Raw genomic sequence first — 27,680 nt, 5'->3', positions numbered from 1 at the left:
TAGAAAAAATGGTGGCACAAGCCTATCATCAATTTCAAGTAATAAATTGAGTTGTATCAGAAAGGCATCAGGATCTTGTTGGACATACTTCACTGGTAGCCACCTAATTTTGCAGAAAATGTGTTTAGGCTTGATTCTTTTTCTGATACTTACATCTTTATTGATTTGGCAAATTTACCTCCAAGTTTTAGTTTCCTCATTTGTAAGATAGAGAAAATATAGTGTCTTGTAAGGACTGTGTGAGATATCACATGTGCTAAATGTCATGTGAGTTGTTATGAAAAATAGTCAGCAAAAAGAATATGGGCTTTGGAATCTGACAACTAAGATTTGAGCCTAGATTTCTCCATTTGCCTGCTCTAGCATCATGGCCAATAATTGAATTATTCTGAAACGCACATTCTTAATGAAATTTTTTTAGTCATAAACCAGTTTGGATCATTAGTTTAAGTAAACTGTGGACTGTGTTATTTATTCAAACTTCCTTTTGCCCTTGTCACCTCCAAATATTCCATCAGGAATAACACAATACTTGGTTTTCTTTTCTCCTTTTCCTCTTTTTTTTCTTTCCTTTACTTTCTTCCCTTCTTTTCCTAATGAAATCTCACCTCTGCCCTATTAATTTGCCCTAAAATAATGCTCATGACAACACCTACAGTGATGTTCAAAAACTTTATGTGGATCAAAATGTTTACCATTGGTAATTTTTATGATTACAAAGAGGTATGTGATGGTAAATAATGACAATATATTTTTAAACTATAATTTTAGAGTATTGAATTTTAATTTCCATTTGTACTCTAATTCTTACTTGGTATTTTTATTTCCTGGAAAATACATGGCCATGATCAAAGGAATACAATGTGCTCGATTAGATTAGATTTGTTGCTCTTTGATACTAGCGTTCTGGTCCTCTAGAAGCTCAGTGGCCTTACACCAAAATACTGTTATCCCTTTTTCCATCATATTTAGAAGTCAGTGATAAATACCAAATACCTTAATTTCTTCATGTAATATTTCACAGTTTTTGCAATGAAGGACTTTTGTGGACATAAGCCAGAAGTTGCATTATAAGATACTTGTGTTCTATTAACCTAAAGATACAGTGGGCTTCCCTTGTGGCTCAGCTGGTAAAGAATCTGCCTGCAATGCTGGAGACCTGGGTTTGATCCCTGGGTTGGGAGAATCCCCTGGAGAAGGAAAGGGCTATCCACTACAGTATTCCGTCCTGGAGAATTCCATGGACTGTACTAGTCCACGGGGTCGCAAAGAATCCAACATGACTGAGCTACTTTCACTTCACTTCATAGTGAATAGATTTTCAATGAAATTGTTACTAAAGTAAAAATCATCAAATTGAAGTGATCTTTTGGAAAACAGAAGAATAAGTGAGTTTAAGTAACAACACATTTTTATCCTTCTGACAAAAACAATGCTGCAGGAAGACCAACGACAGCTTTGTGCGATGGCAAATACCCTGGAAGATGGCAGCATGACACCGGAATTGGCTGAGATAATAAAACGACTGTGGAGAGATCCAGGAGTTCAGGCCTGCTTTGAAAGGGCATCTGAATATCAGCTCAACGACTCAGCTGCATAGTAAGTAAATGCATTTTAAAAGGAACTGTAGTTGAAACATTTACATTTAAAAACTGCAACTCTGTATACTCTGCATTTGTAATCACAAATGAAAAGTAAATAGGTTTACATTTTTATCATGCTAAATAACAAGTAAATGAAAGGAAAGAAAAAAGAGCAAGATTATATAAATAAGATGTAAAAGACATAACCATGGAAGCATTATAAATAACTAATTTTGAAACTATTAATATATGTCTGAAAAGATATATATGTTGTAAATATTTTCTCCCAATTAAAAAGATTTAATCATTATATGGGCTTCTCAGGTGGCTCAGTGATAAAGAATCTGCCTGCTAAGCAGGAAATGCGGGTTTGATATCTGGGTCAGGAATGTCCCCTGGAGGAGGAAATGGCAACCCCCTCCAGGATTCTTGCCTGGAAAATCCTATGGAGAGGAGCCTGGCTAAAGTCCATGAGGTTGCAAAGGGTCAGACATGACTTAGTAACTGAGCATACATGTGCACCCATGCACAAACACACACATAATCATTATGCACCAAGCTCAGTTCAGTTCAGTTCAGTCCAGTCACTCAGTTGTGTCTGGCTCTTTGCAACCCCATGAACTGCAAGCACGCCAGGCCTCCCTGTCCATCAACAACTCCTAGAGTTTACTCAAACTCATGTCCATTGAGTCGGTGATGCCATCATACTACCTCATGCTCTGTCGTTCCCTTCTCTCACCTTCAATCTTTCCCAGCATCAGGGTTTTTCAAATAAGTCAGCTCTTTGCATCAGGTAGCCAAGGTATTGGAGTTTCAGTTTCAGCATCAGTCCTTCCGATGAATATTCAGGACTGATTTACTTTAGGATGGACTGGTTGGATCTCCTTGCAGTCCAAGGGACTCTCAAGAGTCTTCTCCAACACCACAGCTCAAAAGCATCAATTCTTCAGCACTCAGCTTCCTTTATATTCCAACTCTCAAATCCATACATGACTACTGGAAAAACCATAGCCTTGACTAGACAGACCTTTGTTGACAAAGTAATGTCTCTGCTTTTTAATATGCTATCTAGGTTGGTCATAATTTTTCTTCCAAGGAGCAAGCGTCTTTTAATTTCATGGCTGCAATCACCATCTGCAGTGATTTTGGAGCCCAAAAAAATAAGTCTACCACTTTTTCCCCATCTATTTGCCATGAAGTGATGGGACCAGATGCCATGATCTTAGTTTTTTGAATATTGAGTTTTAAGCCAACTTCTTCACTCTCCTCTTTCATTAAGAGGCTCTTTAGTTCTTCTTCACTTTCTGCCATAAGGGTGGTGTCATCTGCATATCTGAGGTTATTGATATTTCTCCCGGCAATCTTGATTCCAGCTTGTGTTTTATCCAACCCAGCGTTTCTCATGATGTATTCTGCATAGAAGTTAAATAAGCATGGTGACAATATACAGCCTTGACGTACTCCTTTTCCTATTTGGAACCAGTCTGTTATTCCATGTCCAGTTCTAACTGTTGCTTCCTGACCTGCATACAGATTTCTCAAGAGGCAGGTCAGGTGGTCTGGTATTCCCAAAAGGCTTTGGCATAGTCAATAAAGCAGAAATATATGTTTTTCTGGAACTCTCTTACTTTTTTGATTATCCAATAAATGTTGGCAATTTGATCTCTGGTTCCTCTGCCTTTTCTAAAACCAGCTTGAACATCTGGAAGTTCATGGTTCACATATTGTTGAAGTCTGGCTTGGAGAATTTGGAGCATTACTTTACTAGCATGTGAGATGAGTACAATTGTGCAGTAGTTTGAGCATTCTTTGGCATTGCCTTTCTTTGGGATTGGAATGAAAACTGACCTTTTCCAGTCCTGTGGCCACTGCTGAGTTTTCCAAATTTGCTGGCATACTGAGTGCAGCACTTTCACAGCGTCATCTTTTAGGATTTGAAATAGCTCAACTGGAATTCCATCACCTCCACTAGCTTTGTTCGTAGTGATGCTTTCTAAGGCCCACTTGACTTCACATTCCAGGATGTCTGGCTCTAGGTGAGTGATCACACCATTGTGATTATCTGGGTCATGAAGATCTTTTTTGTATAGTTCTTTTGAGTATTCTTGCCACCAGGCTCTAGATGAACACAAACTGGTGACATGCATGTTGAAGTGTGGACTATTCATTTCTAATCAAGTTACCAAAATCTTCTTCTAAAATAATCTTATTAATGACATGTGCTTTGGCTCCCCTGGTTTGATAGGCATGATATAGAATTTCAGAAGAAAGTAATGTATTGATTTGAGGAATGTTTATATATAGTGGGATTCTTTTGGAATCTCAAGCAAGATTATCTAATTTTCACAATAATATCAACCAGTTAGAAATTTTTAGCCATAAGCAATAGGAGGTTGTAACAGTATTTATAACTTCATTATTAAAATGATTTGAAATATCCATTTTAGTAAATGGTTCCTGACCTGTCCCACAGTCACATGTCCGTAAGCATGTGTGCACATGCATACAAATATAATGTAAGTACTTATTCTATATTTCTGTCCCTGCAAATGACTGTGTGAATGGGTATATATGCAGTTCTTCTGATGGACTCCCAACAGAACATACTAGATGTACTTAAAAAATAAAACAGTAAAGATTAAACAAATGAAAAATTATTTCAGGACAGAATTAAAAAAAAACTTGCATGATACTTCAGATTTTAAGCATAATAAGAAGAAGGATTATGGAGAGAAAACAAACCATATAAATTCTAGGAAAACATAACAGAAACAAAAGTCCTCTGTGATTGCTCATTCATGTCAATTTAAAATTCCAAAATCCAATGGACATATTGCCCTTGGAGGAAAGTCCTGTTCTTATCTCTCTGATGATGTAGAGAATGGGTATCACCCTTTGATTACATAAACAATGGTTTAATATTACTTTATGGTATAGAAAACATTGCTTTTGATATGAATCATTGAAAAAGGCAGTCACAATTAATCAGAAACTGAATTGTGGGATATTCCTATAAAATGTTGCTTAGCAAAGTTGTGGAGAAGGAGGAAGAGAAAGATATGTCGATACTTGTAATTTCAATATATTTCATTTTAGATACACATTATTGGTTAGACATTTCCCTTAAAATAACGTAAGAAATATGTTTGCAATTATATTATATTATGTTTACCAAATTCTTTGCTCTTTGATATCAAAAATAATTATGTACTGCATACCACAAATGGGCAAAAAAATGACATTTTACTGTTTTTCTTAGACTTCCCTTCTAGTTTTTTTTCTTTGTTTTGACAAAATATATTTTATAGTGAGACTATCACATTTCAGATTCATATTAAAAATATTTGTCCGTTCTTCAAGTTAAACAAATCTATAAATCTCTGCACCAATTTTGTGAATGTTGCCAGTAATGCAGTGATTTTTAACTACCCAGATCAATTTGCAAAGAGCAGTAGAAAATAAGAAGAAAGTTGACTTCCTCCCTTTGTGTCTAAGAAAGTTTTCTTACAACATTTTTTAAAAACAAATCAATTTGCAAAGAGCAGTAGAAAATAAGAAGAAAGTTGACTTCCTCCCTTTGTGTCTAAGAAAGTTTTCTTACAACATTTTTTAAAAACAATGTAAATGTTAACTTTTTTGCCATTATGGATTCTTAAAGTGAAAATTAAGTGACACCTTACTAAATTAGCTGAACCTCCATTGCTTTCTTCCAAAATTTAACAGGTTTTTTTAAAAAAAAAAAACTTAATTACATTAACATTTTAAACTAAAATTAATGTCAGATTGATACCACATCCAGTTTACTTCATATACATTCTGTAATGCAATGGTGGAGAAGGCAATGGCACCCCACTCCAGTACTCTTGCCTGGAAAATCCCATGGACAGAGGAGCCTGGTAGGCTGCAGTCCATGGGGCCGCTAAGAGTCAGGCACAACTGAGCGACTTCATTTTCACTTTTCACTTTCATGCATTGGAGAAGGAAATGGCAACCCACTCCAGTGTTCTTGCCTGGAGAATCCCAGGGACGGCAGAGCCTGGTGGGCTGCCGTCTATGGGGTCGCACAGATTCGGACACGACTGAAGCGACTTAGCAGCAGCAGCAGCAGCAGCAGTGCAATGGTATTTCTTTTCATTCTTCTCTCTTTCTCTTTCTTCCCCCTCTCTTCCTTTCCTTCCTTCATTCCATCTATCCATTCATGTACCTGTCTATTAATCTATTCATCCAATTTTTCTGGAAATGAGATATTTGATTTTCTCTCAAACCTAAAGACTCTTTAATTTGAGGTCAATAAAGAGATGAGTCCTAATCAGGGAATGTTGGGACCTCACCCTCCACAATCAGTACTAGCAAACTTACAGAAAAGCATCACGAGAGCAGGCAAGATTTTTATCAATATTTTGCAGTTTGCTGATTGGGGCTGTCTAGTTTGCAACAAACTCCACATACTTTAAGATTCAACATGGACTTCACTGAAAAAGATACTATTTTTACATAATTAGAAAAAGAATAATATTTTTTAAGTGATTTGAACTATAGGTATTTTAGGCCTCTGGCTTGTTTTAAGTTTTAGACCACAGGCTTGAGCACCAAAATTCTATATTTGTTTATTAAAATGAGTATTTTAGATGCAAATTTGTCACTCTGCCAATGCTTCTGCTTTGTTTGACATCATTTATTTATGCAAATAAAAAGTACATTAAAGCGTGTCTTTACCAAAGCATTCATTTACCCATAACGAAAATGGATTTAATCTCTGTCACAGCAGGTATGTTTCTGTTTGGATTGCTTTTAGTTTTGCTCCTGCATGAACCAACTGACCAACAGTATACTACCACATATGCAGCCTGAGTTAAGAAATTCACCAAAGACCTTGCTTCAGAAATAGAAAATAGATAAAACAAAATATCTTCTAACATTTTTTTCTGATGTATTTATACCCTGATTTGTCTTTTTATCATAAAATTAAACTATTATAAAAAACATGATGATCAATTTTCACATTATACACATATGTTTTTCTGAAGACTGACTATCTATTTGTCCTTGACCAAAATCCCTTTGGGACACTTGACCATTCTTAGTTTATTTCAGCTTAAAATCAGAAATACCCTTCAAGAATAATTATCTACATTGCTACTGAATTTATTTTCAAAAACAAACAGCATTAACTTTTAAAGCATTGTGCTAGACTTTGAGGTATAACAGCTCTTCAACTTAGTCTCTGAAAAATTGAACTGTTGAACAATAACTAATACTCAGTTATATTCTACCTCTCAAATTCTGTCTAGATGAATGCATGTCCATTATAATCTTTTTATTTAGGTTGTAAGTATAAACTTGGTTCAATATAAAGGCCAATTTGAGCATAAAAACTTTACTAGGCTATTGGTATCTCTATTTAATATTTTTATAGAAATAGCCATATTGCTAAGCTCCTAAAACCTTAGTATCAAAAGTATAGAACAGGTGATTTTCAACTGTTTTTAAAGCAATAAAGCACTTTGTTTTACTCCAGCGACATGATCTGGCTTGAAGGATGAAGCTAAAAGCGGTTTATTTCCTCTAATCTAATAGACTCTTCCAGAGCACACAGCTTAATCATGCTCATTCCAGCCTCCCACCACCCCTAGATCCTGTGGGCAGAAAGAGGACAGTACTTTGGCTGATGATAGTAGGCTTTTTAAATGTGGCCTCTGGAGAAGAGCAGAGGACATGCTGAGGCACTCTTGGAAGAGAAGAGGAGGCAGGAAAGTATACAGTGTATAAATTCAGCTTTCTGTCCTCAGGAGCACTGACTCAGGAGTGGGTCAGCAACGTAACTAAGTAGTTCCAGCATGAACCAGAAAGAAAGTGAAAAGCTTCTTCTATTACTGACCTAACTGGATAAAATCATGGCACTTAATAAAGACAGTTCCAATTCCTAAACTAGATGATCCAGGAGAAACAACACAAAACCGACAGACCACAATACTAAAACAAGTCACTCTCTTAAAATTCCAACTGCCTAAATACAAACTACAGCATTTTGAGACTAGTCTAGTGACCATCATTACAAGAAAGCATTTTTGGCGGAGGGATGATCTAAGTCCTGTAAGGAGAGCTTTCCTCTCAAATGCCTATTCAGACACCAGTGAATCCATCATATCAGCCTTGTAAGATAAAGCTAAGGCAGCATTCACCCAGCTGCCTTTACAAAAGGACCCGCAGGTCAGTTGTGCATCACACCCAGCACTCTGCCACATCCTAGCCACTGAGCTCTTATAATTTTGAGAAGCAGAGTTTGAAAAGCATCAGTCTGGAGGTTAATCAGTTTAATGGACTCTAAACGAAAAATTCATTTGTACTGAATCCTGGTATCTTCTAACACAAAATTAAAACTATATATTCTTTTTTTTATTATTATTATTAGCTACCTTAATGATTTGGACAGAATAGCAGCGCCTGACTATGTCCCGAATGAACAAGATGTTCTACATTCTCGAGTGAAAACAACTGGAATCATTGAAACTCAATTCTCCTTTAAAGACTTGCATTTCAGGTATGAGCAAATGTCTTTTTAAACTCTCAACAGAAATATGCATCAAGCACATATTCTTTATGGAGAAGAGCTCTAACCCATGATCAAGTACAATGAGTCCTTGGGCATGTTCATGAGGCCTTGTTTACTTCAGTTCCATGATCTTTCACTGCCCTCCTGTAGCTCTCAATGCCAATCCTGATCCTGAGCCTCATCCTCCTCTTCAAGAAAAAAATACCTCTTCTTGAGCAGGTGGGAGCTAGATTTTAGTTTCCTCATACTTGAAACTGATATCCTACTTTGAAAAAAACAAAAAGAAATACATTTAAATAACACTGAAGCAACAGGTGCCAAGGATCTTATTTCTGTACCTTCCTACTCTCCCATTTGCTTGAAATGTTATTTTGTTTCCTTAATTTAAAAATGCAAATAATTTAGAAGAGAATTATTTGAATGTGATGCTATCTACTGGAATAACAAGACCTATTTCATAAGCATAATTTGGGTATGAGTCGATTATTTTCATTGCTGTTGCATTATCAAGACCCTCCTAGCAATTCTGTTGTAAAATTACCCATTTACTATACCAAGAAATAGAAATCCATACTATAGTGTTAGAAAATGTCCCTTGACACTTAAGTACCTCTCCCTACGATTGTGGATGAGATAGAATGCTGCTGCTGCTGCTGCTGCTAAGTCATGTCAGTCGTGTCCAACTCTGTGCAACCCCATAGACGGCAGCACACCAGACTCCCCCGTCCCTGGGATTCTCCAGGCAACAATACTGGAGTGGGTTGCCATTTCCTTCTCCAATGCATGAAACTGAAAAGTGAAAGTGAAGTCGCTCAGTCATGTACGACTCTTTGTGACCTCGTGAACTGCAGCCTACCAGGCTCCTCCACCCTTGGGATTTTCCAGGCAAGAGTACTGGAGTGGGCCGCCATTGCCTTCTCCCTGAGATAGAATATTAGATATTAAAACCATGTTCTAGATGTACCCTTAAAGCATAATTAAGGGTATATAACATAAACATAATTATTTAATTAATAAAAACATAATTAAATCATTCATGCATTCAATAATGGGAATCTTTTAAAAGTAGAAAAAAATGGGAAAAGGTGACATGAATTGTTTGTATCCATTGAGGAAAGATTGTTTCAGTGGGATCAAAGTTTAATTGCTTTAAAACTATTGTAATTACTGACATATAGTATTTAATTAGAATATTATTACACAGATGGCCAAGATACTTTCAATTAATATGGAAGAAAGCCCTGAAAACTGCCCATTAATGTCAAGCACACAAATAATTAATTTTCTGAAAGATGAATGAAAGCCCAAACAGGATAAGGAACTGCAAAGGTTGGGATCAACATCTCTTGGCAAACATAAGCAGCTCGTCTTCAGGCCTGTCATCACTGTGGTACAGTTCCTCTTTGGCAACTACTTTCTCCAGACTCCTGATCATTGATCCAGTTTTCAGGGTTGTACTTTGAGAGCCCAAATCCAATTGCTCCTCTGTTCTACCCCTCCTAAGCCTCTCAAAGCAATTTTGGCACACTCACATTTCTTTGACTCTTTCTCCTCTCCAAATTTTTCCCTGAAACAGGCTAGAAGCTGACTACAGGCCTTGGGGCTAATCCTACCAAGGTTCCAATCAGAGTCTCCATTAATTAGCAGTAACTGTTGAGAAATAAAATTATCTCTTCTTTGCTTGTCTAATGTGGCTGTTGTAAAAAATTAGTTGAAGTCCCAGCAGAGAATTATAACTTGGTGTTAGCTTATCTTACATAAAGCTAATGGAATTTTCTGGATCCTAGACTGTCTTATTATTAAAACTGGCTGATAAGCCAGTTTTAAAAATTAATGTCACATCTTGAACATCTAGAAACTTCCAAGCCTGGTCTTTCTTTACCCCATCAAACAATCAAGTATCTTGTCAGAAACGCTCACTAGCATAAATTATCTTTTTTATATCTCTGTTCCTTGAACGTCTAAGTCTGAGTCTTTGCACTTACTGTTCTTCTTAACTAAAATGCTCTGACACTAGATCTCTGCAAGAACTGGCCCCTTCTTATTAAGTTTCCCAATCAAACACTGTCCCCTCATAGAGTCTTGACCACCTTACCTATTAACCATCCCTAAATGTCCCTGTTAAAACTATATCCTGCAGAGTGTGGGTAAATATGTAACAACAAGCCCCCAGGGATGGAGGGGGGTCAGACTGATTTTTGGCCCTTGAGGATTTCTTGAGTGTCAATACCCTAACAATAGCCATTTTCAACTTACAAACATGATGACACTAAATGTAGAACTGGGAAGATATACAAACAGTTCTTTCCAGCCACACCAACGTGAGCCAGTATCATTACACAATTGATGTTACAGCATTTTTCTCTTTTTGAAATTACCACTACATGAAACTGCCTTGTTTCTTTATCAGTTTGCTCCTTTTGTTTCATGTGATCTGAGGTCCAGAAGGCCAGGGGCCACGTTTGCTTACAGCTCTATCTCCTGTGATCACCACAGTGACTAACTCCGAGCAGGCACTCAGTCAGCCTTAATCCTGCCTGGAGGAGTGAATGTACTGTGCCAAGCAGCTAGGAACACGGTCTTTACACCCCTACTGTGATATGATGATTGGGTGTTGCTGTCCTTACGTAAGACAAAGAGTCAAAAGTGAAGGCTGAAAACAGGTAGAAGCTTTCTGCAAGATCACACACAGAAATGCTAGAAATGTGATTAAAATGGCTATCTTTCTAACTTCGAAAACCACACTTCTTACACTGCTCAACCCTGATGGGCCATAAGGTAAACTGGGCTGGAAACCACTCTTGTCCTGTAGAGTAAGTGCTTCTTCCAATGTTGTTGGTCATCCATAATTCCCTTCAGAGAGAAGAGGGAAGAGGGATAAAAAGACAGCCTACTGGGGAGAGAAAGTCCTGTTGTTAGGGCTCTTTGGCACCTCACAAGTCTGTGCTCCTAAAAGGAGGGTATGTGTAAAACTGCCAACAAACACACAAAAGCTCAGGAAATCATCATCATTTCCTGAAACATCAAGTTCACTCAGTAGTGAACTTCATATCATTATCCATAATTTTGTAATATCATTATCCATACATTTTAAAAAACCAAGTAGAATACAGCATTTGCACTAGGACACTAGACTCATTGGTGCATCGTCATTTTCCTTTCCTTTTCTAATTCTGTGGTTAGTTCTGTAAAGCATTTTAAGTTGTATAAGTAATCTTTCGTGTATATATACATATGTACATATATGAAAATATACTTTCTTATATTGTTGGCTCATATGAAGGAACGAGAAAGGTCTTGCTAATTCTTTATACAGTAGCAATGCTAAAATGTAAGATAATTGTGAATTGGACTGAAGCTCAGTTAAGACTCATTTTGACATAACATTTTCTATAGTATGTAACCACTACCTCTTTCCCACCCACTAAAACTAGGTTTCGAGCTCTTTTGTTTTCTTAACTTTAAAAAACTAGCTTTTGCTTTCTCTCTGGCTCAAGAGGGTGTGTGATTAAGAACATCATTTATGAGGAAGAGCATGTAGGAAATTCCTCTAGAAACAATATTTAAGCAATGAAATTTTGAAAATACTCAATTTTTACTATAAAGTGTAAAAAACACAGTTATACATGCTTGTAAGGAACTATTTCAAATCATTAAAAAAAAATTTCAAATCTTTTAAATAGTCACAGCAATTGAGATAATTAATCCCTTAATAAATTCTCACAGCTAAATCACTTTTTTTTTGAAGTACTAAATAGGATTATCCAAAAGTACACTGGCATTCACAATGTAAAATTTCATAGTATTTAAAATAGGAAGTATAAAAATAAGGTACCTTCCAACTTCATTTCAGTAAGTGCCGAGGTACTTACATTAGTACTGATTTGTATTCACATAGCATAAATCATCCTAAAACTTTTAAAGATAAAGTCAATTTACATATTAAATTCAAGACTGTAGAATTTTAAACAGGAACATCAAAATGAAAAAATTCTGTCGATGCACTGTATCATCTTCATGTATCACCTGCTGCTGCTGCTGCTAAGTCCCTTCAGTCGTGTCCGACTTTAATGCAAATTACCTTGGAGTTTCTTTTATCATACCAGAACCTTCAACTGTCAAACTGGTAAAATTATTTCTCTTTACAGAAGTTACTATGTAAATAGAAAATGCAATGCAAATGTTAACCCTTTTATTATTATAAAATAATTCCTCAGGGCAAACAACTTACAGATCATAAGAGTTATCAGTTATAGAGAAGTCCTTTCTTCCTAGAGCTCTATGATTAAAATAATTGAAAGGAGATAAAACTATATGGAAGCTAGGGAAAAGAGGTCAGCAACTATTACAATGTAGAGCTTTAGATTTTGTAATTGTAATGTAACTATTTTCAACAGTATCATAGATTTACCCAATCTATGATACAAAATAAATTATAATTGTTTTGAATTTGAAGTTAAATCATGCCTACTATGTTCATTTCTGTTGGAACATGAGACAGCTTAGGAGTGTCTGGTTCTTATTCTCTATTAGATCTCACAGAGCAATAAATCATGTATAACTATACTTTTGTTACAGGTATGTTCATGGTTAATGTTTTCAAAATTATAAGTTATATAACATGATATTTGGGCTACAGTCCATGGGGTCGCTGAGAGTTGGATATGACTGAGTGACTTCCCTTTCACTTTTCACTCTTATGCATTGGAGAAGGAATTGGCAACCTACTCCAGTGTTCTTGCCTTGAGAATCCCAGGGACAGGGGAGCCTGGAGGACTGCCACCTATGGGGTCGCACAGTGTTGGACACGACTGAAGCAACTTAGCAGCAGCAGCAGAACATGATATCTAATTTATTCTCATGATAGAATTTACTTTAATGACTTTAAGCATTATATTATTCAATAATCAAATAACTCTTCCGTAGGCATTTTAAGTTACACACAAATTTAGTAGAAAATATATAATGATATTAACAATTACAGGAGTTTAGCAACCCCAGGCTACCTTATGATGGTTAATCCTTTTGATTCTGTTTTTTAATAACAGTCAAGGGATTTAGAATGACCTCGGTGCATATTCTTTCTATCTGCAGCATCTGCCCTAATTTATTTTCAGAACTGGGCACAGGGAAAGACTTAGTGAAGCTACTTTGCTAAGACTGTGCAGTGGTAACACAGATACACACGTTGGCCCTGACACAGGCAGCCACCTTAGGACCTTATACCTAGCTTTTTTGTGGGGATCAATTTACAACATATATAAATGTCAAATCACTAGGTTGTAAATTGCAATAATATAATTTTGTATATCAACTATATGTCAATAAAAAGATAAAATTCTAAAAAGTTATACCAATTCTGATATAGTCAAATATGTTGAATACATCCCATTCAACACAAGAGCTTAAAATAAATTTCTACTCAGATTAGATCTTATTTTTCTGTGGTCAAATACATAAAGGATGTCAGAAATTGTTATTTTTCCAAGACAGTCACATGCTTATAGGATGAGCAAAGACATCTTACAAAAAATTAGCTGCAATAGCACTATTTTTAGCTATCCTAGACTATGCAACGACTTTGAAAGTATATAAAGGGCCTATTATTTCATAATAACCTATTCTAATATGAAGTATGAATAATCTTATGTGGTTAAATATTTGTGTGTTTAAGTCCCTTCAGTCATGTCCAACTCTTTGCAATTCTATGGACTGTAGCCCACCTCTATCCATGGGATTCTCCACGCAAAAACACTGGAGTGGGTTGCCATGCCCTCCTCCATATTTAGCCAATTGTTTAACATAAATTAGTAAAATTTAATACCTTTTCCAACTGTTTAAAATGGACTATAAAACTCAACTGCTTAGTCAACTGTTTAACATAAAGCCATAAAACTTTGATGGCTTGCCCTATATTAATACCATGGGCAGTTTAACAAATAATTGATGTTCAATTGTTGCTTAAAAGCCTGACCTGTGAATTTTTAGTTACATCATACCTGTCAGGCATTTAAACACATTTTAATATTTAAGAATCCTTTCTTAAATATCACAGTTAAGGAAACATGCATTAAGTCAATCAAGCAATCAAAAAAAAGAAAAAAACACTTTTCAAAATGAGAACTGAAAGTTCCATCTAATGTCATTAAAGCTCTAATTATCTTAACTATTCAGGCAATTAAGGATATTCGAGCCACATCGCATATCCATTCACCTCATTAATTGTCCCAGTATATTTAACCAATCCAGATATTCAGTCAGCAAAAAACAGGTTGTGCTCTGATTTCTATTATTGTTTTTCTCAGAAAAGTGATGATGAAGTGTGTATTTATATTTCTTACATGTTCCACTTTGGGAATCTCCACATTTTTTTCAATGATTATAATGCTTTAGTGTTATCTGCTCAGTCATGTTTGACTCTTTGCAGCCCCATGTAGTATAGCCCACCAGGCTCCTCTGTCCATGAAATTCTCCAGGCCAAGAACACTGGAATGGGTAGCCATTCCCTTCTCTAAAGTAAGCCCCAATTAAAATTTAGAGGAGATAAACATGAAAAGACATGTAAAAAATAAATTACTACAACAGCAGCAAAATAAAATGTAATATCCAAGAGAATCAACATAAAAGCAAAACTGCAGCCACTGATCTGCTTTGCCAATGAGCATTTCAGTTCAGTAATAGCAGATGGCATTAGAAAAAAGGTCAATGCTCCCTGGACCTGTGTCTCTAACATCACTCTGCATAGGGAGAAAAAAAAAAAAAAAACTGTTTATCAAGTGAGTCATAAAATGAGAGGATTATTAGCATGCAATCTAAGATTTTTCAGAAGCCATTTTATCAATATGAATAAAACCTTAAGACTAAGTAATCTTTGTCCTCCCTTCCCTGGGAGGCTGTAAGATATGCTGAGAGAGAGAACAGTGGGCTAAGGATCACTTACATAACTTATACCTCGTATCAGAAAAGGAAAGATATAAGCATCTGAATGCAAAGTTCCAAAGAATAGCAAGAAGAGATAAGAAGGCCTTCCTCAATGATCAGTGCAAAGAAATAGAGGAAAACAACAGAATGGGAAAGACTAGAGATCTCTTCAAGAAAATTAGAGATACCAAGGTAACATTTCATGCAAAGATGGGCTCGATAAAGGACAGAAATGGTATGGACCTAATAGAAGCAGTAGATATTAAGAAGAGGTGGCAGGAATACACAAAACACCTGTACAAAAAAGATCTTCATGACTAAGATAATCACGATGGTGTGATCATTCACCTAGAGCCAGACATACTGGAATGTGAAGTTAAGTGGGCCTTAGAAAGCATCACTACGAACAAAGCTAGTGGAGGTGATGGAATTCCAGTTGAGCTATTTCAAATCCTGAAAGATGATGCTGTGAAAGTGCTGCACTCAGTATGCCAGCAAATTTGGAAAACTCAGCAGTGGCCACAGGACTGGAAAAGGTCAGTTTTCATTCCAGTCCCAAAGAAAGGCAATGCCAAAGAATGCTCAAACTACCACACAATTGCACTCATCTCACATGCTAGTAAAGTAATGTTCAAAAGTCTCCAAGCCAGGCTTTCAGCAATACATGAATCATGTACTTCCGGATGTTCCAGCTGGTTTTAGAAAAGGCAGAGGAACCAGAGATCAAATTGCCAACATCCGCTGGATCATGGAAAAAGCAAGAGAGTTCCAGAAAAACATCTTTTTCCGCTTTATTGACTATGCCAAAGCCTTTGACTGTGTGGATCACAATAAACTGTGGAAAATTCTTCAAGAGAGGGGAATACTAGATCACCTGACCTGTCTCTTGAGAAATCTGTATGCAAGTCAGGAAGCAACAGTTAGAACTGGACATGGAACAACAGACTGGTTCCAAATAGGAAAAGGAGTACGTCAAGGCTGTATATTGTCACCCTGCTTATTTAACTTATAGGCAGAGTATACATCATAAAAAACACTGGGCTGGAAGAAGCACAAGCTGGAATCAAGATTGTCGGGAGAAATATCAATAACCTCAGATATGCAAATGACACCACCCTTATGGCAGAAAGTGAAGAGGAACTAAAAAGCCTCTTGACTGATGAGAGTAAACGAGGAGAGTGAAAAAGTTGGCTTAAAGCTCAGCATTCAGAAAACAAATATCATGGCATCTGACCCCATCACTTCATGGGAAATAGATGGGGAAACAGTGTCAGACTTTATCTTTTTGGCCTCCAAAATCACTGCAGATGGTGAATGCAGCCATGAAATTAAAAGACGCTTACTCCTTGGAAGGAAAGTTATGACCAACCTAGATAGTGTATTCAAGAGCAGAGACTTTACTTTGCCAACAAAGGTTCATCTAGTCAAGGCTGTGGTTTTTTCAGTGGTCATGTATGGATGTGAAAGTTGGACTGTGAAGAAAGCTGAGCACTGAAGAATTGATTCTTTTGAACTGTGGTGTTGGAGAAGACTCTTGAGAGTCCCTTGGACTGCAAGGAGATCCAACTAGTCCATTCTGAAGGAGATCAGTCCTGGGTGTTCTTTGGAAGGACTGATGCTAAAGCTGAAACTCCAGTACTTTGGCCACCTCATGCAAAGAGTTGACTCATGGAAAAGACTGATGCTGGGAGGGATTGGGGGCAGGAGGAGAAGGAGACAACAGAGGACGAGATGGCTGGATGACATCACTGACTCGATGGACATCTGAGTGAACTCCGGGAGTTGGTGATGGACAGGGAGGCCTGGCGTGCTGCGATTCATGGGGTCACAAAGAGTCGGACATGACTGAGCGACTGAACTGAACTGAACTGAACGTTTTATCAATTAAATATTTGACTAAAAAGGAGAATAGTTACTTTTCACACATATGTGTTAATATCAATAGCAGAGTTCAGAGAAGATAAGTGATCAAAGTCAGGACATAACCACATGGCCCATTAAAAGAATGCAATACAACCCTTGGGAAGGGGAAAGTTTTAAAGTTTTACACAGTTATTGGTTTGACAACACAAAAAGCTATTTTCTGACCTGGGGAAAGAAGGCTCCACAACAAATATGCTTCTACTCTACTTGGTGAGGATTTGACAACTAACAGTAGATAGATGTACTTGTTAGGACCTGTAGTCTAAGGAAGCAAACCTAATGAACTTTGCAACAAAGCTTAACATTCACAACACAGCTGTCATACATAAAGAACCTAACATGGCACCTGCTACACAGCAGCCTCAAGTATCAACTGGATTAATGAGCCTTGTTTAGAGAGATAATTGTATCTATCTGATAACTTTATGGTGGAGTTTAAATAACTGTTGACTAAAAGTTTTAAAGTCTGAATGCATATTTATCATCCTTGCTTCCATAAGGATGTTTACTAAATTTTAAAAATTAAATTTGTTGGCTAATTTTTACATATTATAACCTTTAAGTCAAAACTGTCCTCTTCCTCCATTTATATTGCAAGTCTGAAACTGTAGAGGGTTTGGTAATTAGCAGCACTTAGAATAGTCTTTGAAAGTGAAACTGAAAGTCCCTCAGTCGTGTCCAACTCTTTGCGACCCCATGGACTGTATAGTCCATGGAATTCTCCAGGCCAGAATACTAGTGGGTAGCCGTCCCCTTCTCCAGGGGATCTTCCCAACCCAGGAATTGAATCAGGGTCTCCTGCATTGCAGGAGGATAGGATTCTTTAATAATCCTAAAGAATAATAGGATTCTTTACCAACTGAGCTACCAGGGAACCCCATAATAGTCTTTATTGACACCAAATTTGAATTTCTAAACCACACAACTATCGAACTCCTAAACATCATCTTCAATAATATGAGCAACTTCTCTTTCAATATACTACTAAATGGAGTGATTTTGCATTGGTACACATATTTGAGGAATTTTAGTTCTATATGTCTGTTCTTTACTGGATTAATATGTGAAATATTAAGCACTAGAGAAGTACAATGTGTGGTACTTCTGATTATCTTCAATAAGTCTGCTGACTGATATTTAATACTCCAATATTGTTATTACCTTTGAAATATCTGTACAGGTTGGGTGTTCCTTGGTATTGAATATTTAATATTTTGGGATCAAGATATTATAAAAGCCCTGTAATTTTTCCTTTGCCTCTAATCTCTTCCTCATCAAATCTGTCTTCAGATTTGAACTCAGATCAAAGTGACCTAACAATAAGCACACAAGCAAATGTTAATACCCCAGTTCAAAATCACCTATGGATTGCCATTGACCACGATATAAAAACTGGTCTTCTCATGTAATAGAAAAGACAGAAAATCTATTTCTGGTCTAACACCTCAGGCTTACTCTTGGGTGCTCAAATCCTTTGCTCTTGCTTTTGCTCTTATTGCCTCTATCTGGAACATTCTTTTTACACACTGTCTTCTCTGCAGTTTCTGATACACACACAGACCACACACACAACTACCACCACTACAACCAGATCAGAAGATTCTTAAGACTGAAACTCTGACACTTAGAATGTAATAAATGCTCAATAAATATTTGCTGACTCAGGCCATAAATTTCAATATTTTACCGTAATCTTTACATCCTCCAAAATATAACTATTTGTCCCAAGCATGCCGTGTTCTCTCATTCCTTGATGACTTTGGGTAAAAATCCTCCTTCCATTTCATTTAACATGGAAACTATTCATTTATTTGCAAGTATTTACTGCGTGTTTATTATGTTATAGGCACAGTGCCTGGCACGGGGAATATAACCATCTCCAGTGTAGATAAGGTCCCTGCCCTCATGAGACCACTATTCTATTAGGGAGATGATAACTACTAAACATATGAAAAAAACACAGTTATTGATTGTGACAATTACTATAAAAGAAATGGAGTGATACAACAGAAAATAAATGGGCAGCAGAAAGAGTTAACAATTTACAAAGGATGCTCTAGGTGGCTATCTGCAAAGTCTCGATATTGATATTAAAACCTGAACATTGAGGGAAAAAACAGTCTTATGGAAGGAAGAACTGAACCATGTTGCCTGGAAGGGAGATGCACTGTGCAAAAGTCCTAAAATAGCAAAAAGTTAGATTTATATTAAAGGAACTGAATGAATAGCATTGTGATTGGATTGCATTGAAAAGAAGAATGGTAGGAAAATAGCATCTGGTCCCATCATTTCATGGGAAATAGATGGGGAAACAGTGGAAACAGTGTCAGACTTTATTTTTTGGGGCTCCAAAATCACTGCAGATGGTGACTGCAGCCATGAAATTAAAAGACACTTATTCCTTGGAAGGAAAGTTATGACCACCTATTCAAGCATATTCAAGAGCAGAGACATTACTTTGCCAACAAAGGTCCGTCTAGTCAAGGCTATGGTTTTTCCAGTGGTCATGAATGGATGTGGGAGTTGGACTGTGAAGAAGGCTGAGTGCCAAAGAATTGATGCTTTTGAACTGTGGTGTTGGAGAAAACTCTTGAGAGTCCCTTGGACTGCAAGGAAATCCAACCAATCCATTCTGAAGGAGATCAGCCCTGGGATTTCTTTGGAAGGACTGATGCTAAAGCTGAAACTCCAGTACTTTGGCCACCTCATGCGAAGAGTTGACTCATTGGAAAAGACTCTGATGCTGGGAGGGATTGGGGGCAGGAGGAGAAGGGGACGACAGAGGATGAGATGGCTGGATGGCATCACTGACTCGATGGACGTGAGTTTGGGTGAACTGCGGGAGTTGGTGATGGACACCGAGGCCTGGCGTGCTGCAACTCATGGGGTCGCAAAGAGTCGGACATGACTGAGTGAACTGAACTGAACTGAACTGAAGCTTGCAAAGGTAGGAATGAACAAAAACAACTAGAACCTTAGAGGTCATCAAAAAAAAAAAAAATTTGTGTTTGATTCTAAGGGCTTCCCTGGTGGCTCAGTAGTAAAGAATTTGCCTGTAATGCAGGAAATCCAGGAGACTTGGATTCAATCCCTGGGTCAGAAGATTCTCTGGTAGAGGGCATGGCAACCCACTTTAGTATTCTTGTCAAGAAAGTCCTATGGACAGAAGAGTCTGGTGAGTTACAATCCATAGGGTCACAAAGAGTCAGACATGACTGAAGTGACTGAGCATACATTAACGGGAAAAGAAGCCTTTGAAAAATTGTAAGCAGGAAAGTGGTATAATAAGATTTACTTTAGGATAAAATTCTGAGTGCTGTGAGAATTTGTTTTTAGAGCTTTTAGAAACAGGGAGACCAATTAGAACATTTCTATAGTGTCCCTGGTGAGAAACTGTAGTGGCTTGTACAAGAGAGGAGTTTCAAAGGAGTGGATGAATTAGAAACTGCATTTCACATGTGCACTATATGTAAGATAAGGGAAAGAGGGGGATTACAAAGGATTCCTAGCTTCTTTATTGAGTTTCTCTGTCCACATTGGTGCTTTTTACCAAAATACAAAACCAGAGGGAGGGCCAAATTTTCAAACATCTCTTTTAAGTTTCATGATCACTCAGGGTGACTTAAATCTTCCTCTGGGCTCATATTTTACCTTCTATGTTAGAATATATATATATATATATTGAATCTGAGCAAACTCCGAGACAGTGAAGGACTGGGGAGCCTGGCATGCTGCAGTCTGCAGGGTCACAAAGAGTCAGACTTGACTTAAAGACTGAATAACAACAACAAATTAGAATATTTATTATAAAATATTATAATAATTTATTTTTCTCTTTACAAGACAGCAAGCTCATTGAAGACAGTGACTATATCTTTTTATCTTTGTGTCAGTAGGTTTAGCACAGTGTTGAGTACATAGTAGGCAGATGATAACTGTTCAAATGAATGAATGAATGAATGAATGTAGGAGGAGCTCAGTGAACAAGCAAGACTTGTAGCATCAGAATTATGACAACTTTCAATCTTCTCTGGGCTCTAGTAATTTAAGAATACAGATAGTCTTTGATCAAAATCTCTAAGGCCAACAGGTATCTTACTAAAACTTCAAACTACTGTAAATTTCCCAGTTGCTCAAAGTCAGTATGTGAATTATTTTACTCTACCCCGTGTAAATACATGTTAAGTTGCCTCAGTCTGACTCTCTGCGACACTATGGACTGTAGCCCTTCAGGCTCCTCTGTCCAAGGGGATTCTCCAGGCAAGAATGCTGGAATGGGTTGTCATTCCCTCCTCCAGGGGATCTTTCCAACCCAGGGGTCAAACCCACGTCTCTTACGTCTCCAGCATTGACAGGTGGGTTCTTTACCACTAGCGCCACCTGGGACGCCTGCATGAAAACCAAAAAATAAATAAAAGTTCTCTTTTTCTATAGTCCTTGAGCTGCAAGTTGCCCAAATAAGTCTTACTTCATAATCAGTAAAAATTAAAAGACTACCTTTAAACAAACATTCATTTATAATTCCAAATGTTCATCTTCATGTAAATTTTGGTGGATATTTGTAAGATTCATTTTTCTGTTATCCTTACTTTTTTAAAGAATGTTTGATGTAGGTGGACAGAGATCTGAAAGAAAGAAATGGATTCACTGCTTTGAAGGAGTTACATGCATTATATTTTGTGCTGCACTCAGTGCCTATGACATGGTTCTGGTGGAAGATGAAGAAGTGGTAAGTCTAAAAGGAAGACAAGATCGAGGTAAAAAATAAGCATTTGTGATTTCCAATATGACTACCCCATTCCCCAACTCAATTAAGAACTTCCAAAGACAGATGCTATTTCTAGATCCTTGTTCATAATCCCCACCATTAATATCTTGCAACAATCCTACACATTTTCATCTTTTATATCTAACAGAACAGAATGCATGAAAGCCTTCACCTGTTCAACAGTATCTGTAATCACAAGTACTTTGCAACCACCTCCATTGTCCTGTTTCTCAATAAAAAAGATCTCTTTCAAGAAAAAGTTACCAAAGTGCATCTTAGTATCTGCTTTCCAGAGTATACTGGTAAGATTCTTTTCCTTTAATTCCAAAGTAGTAAATTCTTGTATAGAGATACACTTTTCTATCTGGACCTTGATGTATAATATTTAGGAAGTTTGAGGCTATGATACTTCTTGAGTCATGTGTATGATCCACATTGGAAAGAATTTTACAAATAAAAGAGGAAACCCTCTCTACACTGCCTGCAATAAAACAAAGCTCTAATGAATAAAGGGGATGTGGTTAGACCAAACAGGGCTGAGACTCCATATAATGTATCAAATGGCATTGCAAACTACATTATCTTAAAAATTATGATGAGTATAAATTTTATTTCAAATTGGCATTTTTTAGATATTTCCCAATGAAACCTTGTAACGCTGTACTAGATCTTAGTGACTCTTCAAAGTTAGAATTAACTTTCCAGAGGACGATCTTGAATCAATTTGAGAATAGTGTCAGCTTTTTTCCAGTTTTCCTACCTCCTAGAGTTTTAGTAGGAGAAGGCAATGGCACCCCACTCCAGTACTCTTGCCTGGAGAGTCCCATGGACGGAGGAGCCTGGTAGGCTGCAGTCCATGGTGTCGCTAAGAGTTGGACACGACTGAGCGACTTCACTTTCACTTTTCACTTTCATGCATTGGAGAAGGAAGTGGCAACCCACTCCAGTGTTCTTGCCTGGAGATTCCCAGGGACGGGGGAGCCTGGTGGGCTGCCATCTATGGGATTGCACAGAGTCGGATATGACTGAAGTGACTTAGTAGCAGCAGCAGCAGCAGAGTTTTAGTACTGACACTGTTTGCTATTGACTATAAATGTCAGGTTCTCTAGAAGAGTTGTATTTCTTTTGGAGACTGTTGTTTTTTGTAAATAGTTATATGCTCTGTTGTTAATGAAACTGTGTTAGATGGAGAAATTTATGGTTTAAACATAAATATGGACTTCCCTGGTGGCTCAGTTGGTAAAGAATCTGCCTGCAATGCAAGAGACCTGAGTTTGATCCCTGGGTTGGGAAGATCCCTTGGAGGAAGACATGGCAACCCATTCAGTATTCTTGCCCGGAGAATCCCCAAGGACAGAGGAACCTGATGGGTTACAGTCCATGGGGTTGCAAAGAATTGGACACAACTGAGCAACTTAGCTCAAGCATAAATATAAACCTAGTTTACCACTTAGATATGTGGGTAGCCCAAATGTGCTAGGGTTGTGGCACTTTGTCAAAATAGCTACTTAGGCTAATCTATAATGACTGCTTATAGCTTTTTTATTTATAAATATTAATTATATGCTTATACATTTGTCATGTAATTAAGTATAGTTACACGGATGTTATATTGAATGTTACAAATTAAATACAGAATCATAATTAAGCACTTTATGTGTTCCAATAAGTTATAATCTTTATTTCTTAGAGCAATTTTTAGTTGATATAAAAAGTGAACAGAAAATAGAGAGTTTTCATATATTTCCTCTCTGGTCAGCTCCCACCGTTTGCCCTATTATTAACATCTTGACTTGGTGTCATTCATTTATTTTGTTACAACTGATGAGCAGATATTGATACATTATTAACCAAAGTCCATGATGATATTTTATATCAGAATAAACTCTGTGTTACACAGTCTGATGGGTAATACCAAACGCATGTCAGGTACCCAGCTTTCTAGTGTTACACAGAATAGTGTCACTACACTAAAACTCCCTGTGATCTACCTATTCATGTCTTTTGCCTCACCTCCAACCCTTACAACTACTGTTCTTTTTACTATTACTATACTTTTGCCCTCCCCAGAATGTCATATAGCTGGAATCTTACAGTACATGCCTATCACTTTTTAGCTTTCCTTCACACAGATTTTTTTCTCTCTCCTACCTACCCTCAAAGTCCAGCTCAAACACTACCTCATTATGTATTCCACTCATCTTCAATTTCCATTCTTTTCTTTTAGTTTATATTAACACGCATGCACACAAGCATGCACATATTTACAAGCATAGTCTTTGACATACATCCAGGCTTTCTTACTCACTCTGTTGTATAAATACATTAGTTGTTGCTGTTGTTTAGTCACTATGTTATGTCTGACACTTTTGCAACCACAGGAACTATAGCCTGCCGATCTCCTCTGTCCTTGGGAATTCCCAGGCAAGAATTCTGGAGTGGGTTGCCATTTCCTTCTCTAGAGGATCTTCTCAACTCAGGGATCAAAGCCATGTCTTCTGTATTGGTGGGTGGGTTCTTTTTCACTGAGCCATCAGGGGAGCCCCAAATATGTTAGTAGTTCTACTATATTTTGATGTTTTCATGCAGAGATTACATTTTAACCACTTGAAATCCCCAGTAGGGTAAGCATAGTTTCCAACACAAAGTAGATGTTATATAAATCCCTGATAATTAACTATTGCCATTTTGATTTTTTAATCCTGAGCACATCAAACAGCACACAAAGTAAAATTCTAAAGATTATTTATAATTGTATGCTTTTTAAATGCAATTACGGTTTACTTCTTTAACTTTTTTTTTAACAAGGTCCAAATACATTTGAAGATGCAGGGAATTACATCAAGAACCAGTTTCTAGACCTGAATTTAAAAAAAGAAGATAAGGAAATTTATTCCCACATGACCTGTGCCACAGATACTCAAAATGTCAAGTTCGTGTTTGATGCAGTTACAGATATAATAATCAAAGAGAATCTGAAAGACTGTGGGCTTTTCTAACAGATGCTTTTTTTCTTCCACTCTTGCTCATGTATACTTTTCAAGATATAAAAGGTCCTGTGTGATGTATTCAGTTTTAATAGATACTAACTTGTATAACCAGTGTTGTAAGGCAAAATTTTTCACACAAACATTTTAATGTATTATCACCTTTCTTTGGTAAGCTTTGATTTATTTGAATTAGCAAGGATTGGGGTGTCTTATGTCTTCAGTTCTGAAAACTGATACATTTTGGTAGTGCTCTTACTGTACATATCAGTGACACTGAATTTTCTTGGAAGTAAATTCTGCATTGTGGCCTATTTTAAAATCATAGAACAATGGGGAAAAAAACAATGTATTCTATATTATTTCCATTGGCCAGAATTTGAGAGGCATTCATTTTTGCTGATAATATATCTGTGCTTATACCATAGAAACATTCAAAGATGATACATGTGGCATTTTATTGGTCAATTACTCCTTTTCAGCCAGTGCAAATGAAATGTTCACTATACATGTGCCTGTTGATGGAAATTACACATGCCAAAGAAATGCATACAATTTTATCTGCTACTTTTCCATAGGAAGAAAAAAGTATTAATGCTGAATTTACCTTTAGAATTGAGGATTTCAATAATGTATTTTTGTACCAATCCAACTGAAAACTGGGGACCATGTGTGATCAAGACAGTGTAAGACTGCTCAGGCTGAAGAGTCATCCTCAATGGAGTACTCCTTTCCCCCATTTTATTTCGGAGCAGTGTGGAACATTATTACAATTAATGGTTTGAGGACAATACATCGTGACCGCAAGAGAAAAAAAAATAATTAAATATCTTAGCACTAGTGTGTTTTAGCTTTGTGAATAAGAAGTAGGAAGTAAGAGTAAATAATTAGGAGATTTTTTTAGAAGAGAAACATTGAGCTTCTTGTTTGTAGCATATGCTCCTTTCTAATGTTATATGGTATGCTAATGGTCAAAGCCTACTCTTTAAAAGATTATTTGGTGCATTACCAACACAATCATTATTTATGAACAGAAAAGATGACTTTTTTTCCTTTTTTAAAGTGCCATCACTTACAACATTTATTTTTAAAACATGTCTGATATCATTTAACTTATCCACTTGTCGAAGGTGATATATAGGTCAGAATAGGAGATCAGTGCATAAGATCTATAATTACTCTGAAAAGAGAGCTAATTAGATTAGATAATTAGATGAGATGAAAGGAATATAAATTAAGCAATTTGCCAATCGGTAGCTCTGGTGGATTTAGGTAGCCCTGTCTCAGTGTCACGGCTTCACTGTTCTGTAATACATTTCCAGCCTAAGCACGTAAGAATGATCCCCATTCAGTGAGTAACCTTGACAAGAGCATTTCTGGCTTTATTTTCAAAAACACAAGGAGTTATCAATAAATAGGATCGAATAAAAATGTTATATTAAGAGCAATTAATTTGAAATTTCTTTGCGAAATACAAGTTATTAAGGAGCCTAAGATAACAAAGACAAACGATGCACAAGAAATCATTCAGTTCAGGCGCTCAATACATTTTTCTGGCTGAAAACCATTATCTATTAAACAAGTCCACATTTTACTAGGAGCTATATAATGCTTTGAGATTTTAAATTAAGATTACAAATACTATCATTTTATCCATTACTTTGTCTTTTTGTTCTCCTATTCTACTTTAATCTATTTTTCTCTATCAGTGTGAAGAGAATGTTCCAGAAAGTAATTTTTTGAAATAGTATTACTATTATAATTTATATTTTGACTCTGATTTACGCTTAGAGTTCCTATTTTAGATAACATAGGTAGAAAGGGTAAGGTCAGAAATGGTCTTTTAAAAATATATAACTCATTTTGATCTTAGCAAAAAATTAATAGACATCATTTATTTATGAAATCTTGTTCTGAGAACTTTAAAAATATATGTTAAACTACCAAACTAAAATTAAAGGTCAGTTGGGATTATCTTTTTAAAAACTGTTCGATTCCTTCCAATTCTGTAATTAAATTTTAAAAAAACTTTTCTTCACAATCAAGAACAATTACTATGCTAAACAATTTTAATTAAGAGAAATTTTTAGTAGGGAAATATAAATGTTTGTATTATTTCTTCAATGATTGTACACATTAAAACTGAATTTATGATTTTACTTTTTAAATTTTTCAATTAAAAAAAAGGTTGGAGTGGATACAAAGAATTTGAGATTAAACAAAGTAACAGAATGGGAAACATAGGAAGTTATACTTCAGCTAGAAGAAACTCACCTTGAGACTAGAAATGTTACAACTGATAAGACTCAAAACTTCTATTTCAACTGAAAATTCAATCTTTTAGTAATATTTGTCATTCAAAAATTCAAAAGTGATTATAATGATATTTTCCTTTTCTGTTATTTGAGGCTTTTCTTCCTGACTCAGAATGTTTTATAACCCTCTTGTCTTAGATTTTTAATATCCCCAACTCATAACTGTCTAACATATGTCCAATTGTAGACACACTGTGCTGCCTCAGAAATCTGGTGTGGGCTTACATCTAACAGGGTCACTAATAACCAGTTCTTGCAGAGTTCTTTCGGAAGCATGAGCTGAGCAACAAATAAGTTTTGCCTCTTGGAACTAGTGACTGGAGAGTTAAATGAAGAAGAGTATTAATTGGGTAATATCTTTGTGTCAAAATGCAAAAGTTGACAACTTTATGAAGAAGGTCTATGGAAAGGGGGTTTCAAATTCTGTTGAATCTACAACATAACTTATAGATATCCAATATCCTACTGATTAACAACATTTATAAATAATTAACAATTTTCATGTATATCACAAAAATAGGCTCACTACTTTTATAGGCCGTGAGCCTGTCCTAATACACATTTTCTTACTCAATCCAATATCCTATTTTAAACACAAAAGGTATTTTTAAATACTTGACAGAGAATTAC

General features: G+C 36.4%; 2 protein-coding genes across 3 annotated transcripts in view; one reads left to right on the top strand and one right to left on the bottom strand.

Moving 5' to 3' along the window:
* The window catches only part of GNAT3 (G protein subunit alpha transducin 3), a 57,312-nt gene extending 30,420 nt beyond the window's left edge, over positions 1-26,892 (top strand). For both annotated transcript variants that reach the window (XM_086398558.1, XM_086398559.1), the window contains 5 exons: positions 1,442-1,599; positions 7,996-8,124; positions 21,580-21,709; positions 21,897-22,050; positions 24,557-26,892. In XM_086398558.1, the coding sequence (XP_086254684.1) occupies positions 1,442-1,599; positions 7,996-8,124; positions 21,580-21,709; positions 21,897-22,050; positions 24,557-24,747 (762 nt within the window). In that variant the 3' untranslated portion in view covers positions 24,748-26,892. The remainder of the gene's footprint in view (positions 1-1,441; positions 1,600-7,995; positions 8,125-21,579; positions 21,710-21,896; positions 22,051-24,556) is intronic.
* The window catches only part of LOC147374431 (platelet glycoprotein 4), a 381,790-nt gene that overhangs the window by 222,000 nt on the left and 132,110 nt on the right, over positions 1-27,680 (bottom strand). The gene's annotated exons all lie outside the window — the stretch shown is intronic.

Source organism: Bos grunniens, chromosome 4 (assembly GCF_055505025.1).
Source record: "Bos grunniens cultivar Pamir isolate PY7600 chromosome 4, Bosgru_T2T1.0, whole genome shotgun sequence".
Taxonomy (NCBI): Eukaryota; Metazoa; Chordata; class Mammalia; order Artiodactyla; family Bovidae; genus Bos; species Bos grunniens.
Note: the sequence above shows the minus strand (reverse complement) of the source record. Positions and strands in the feature narration are given on the sequence as shown.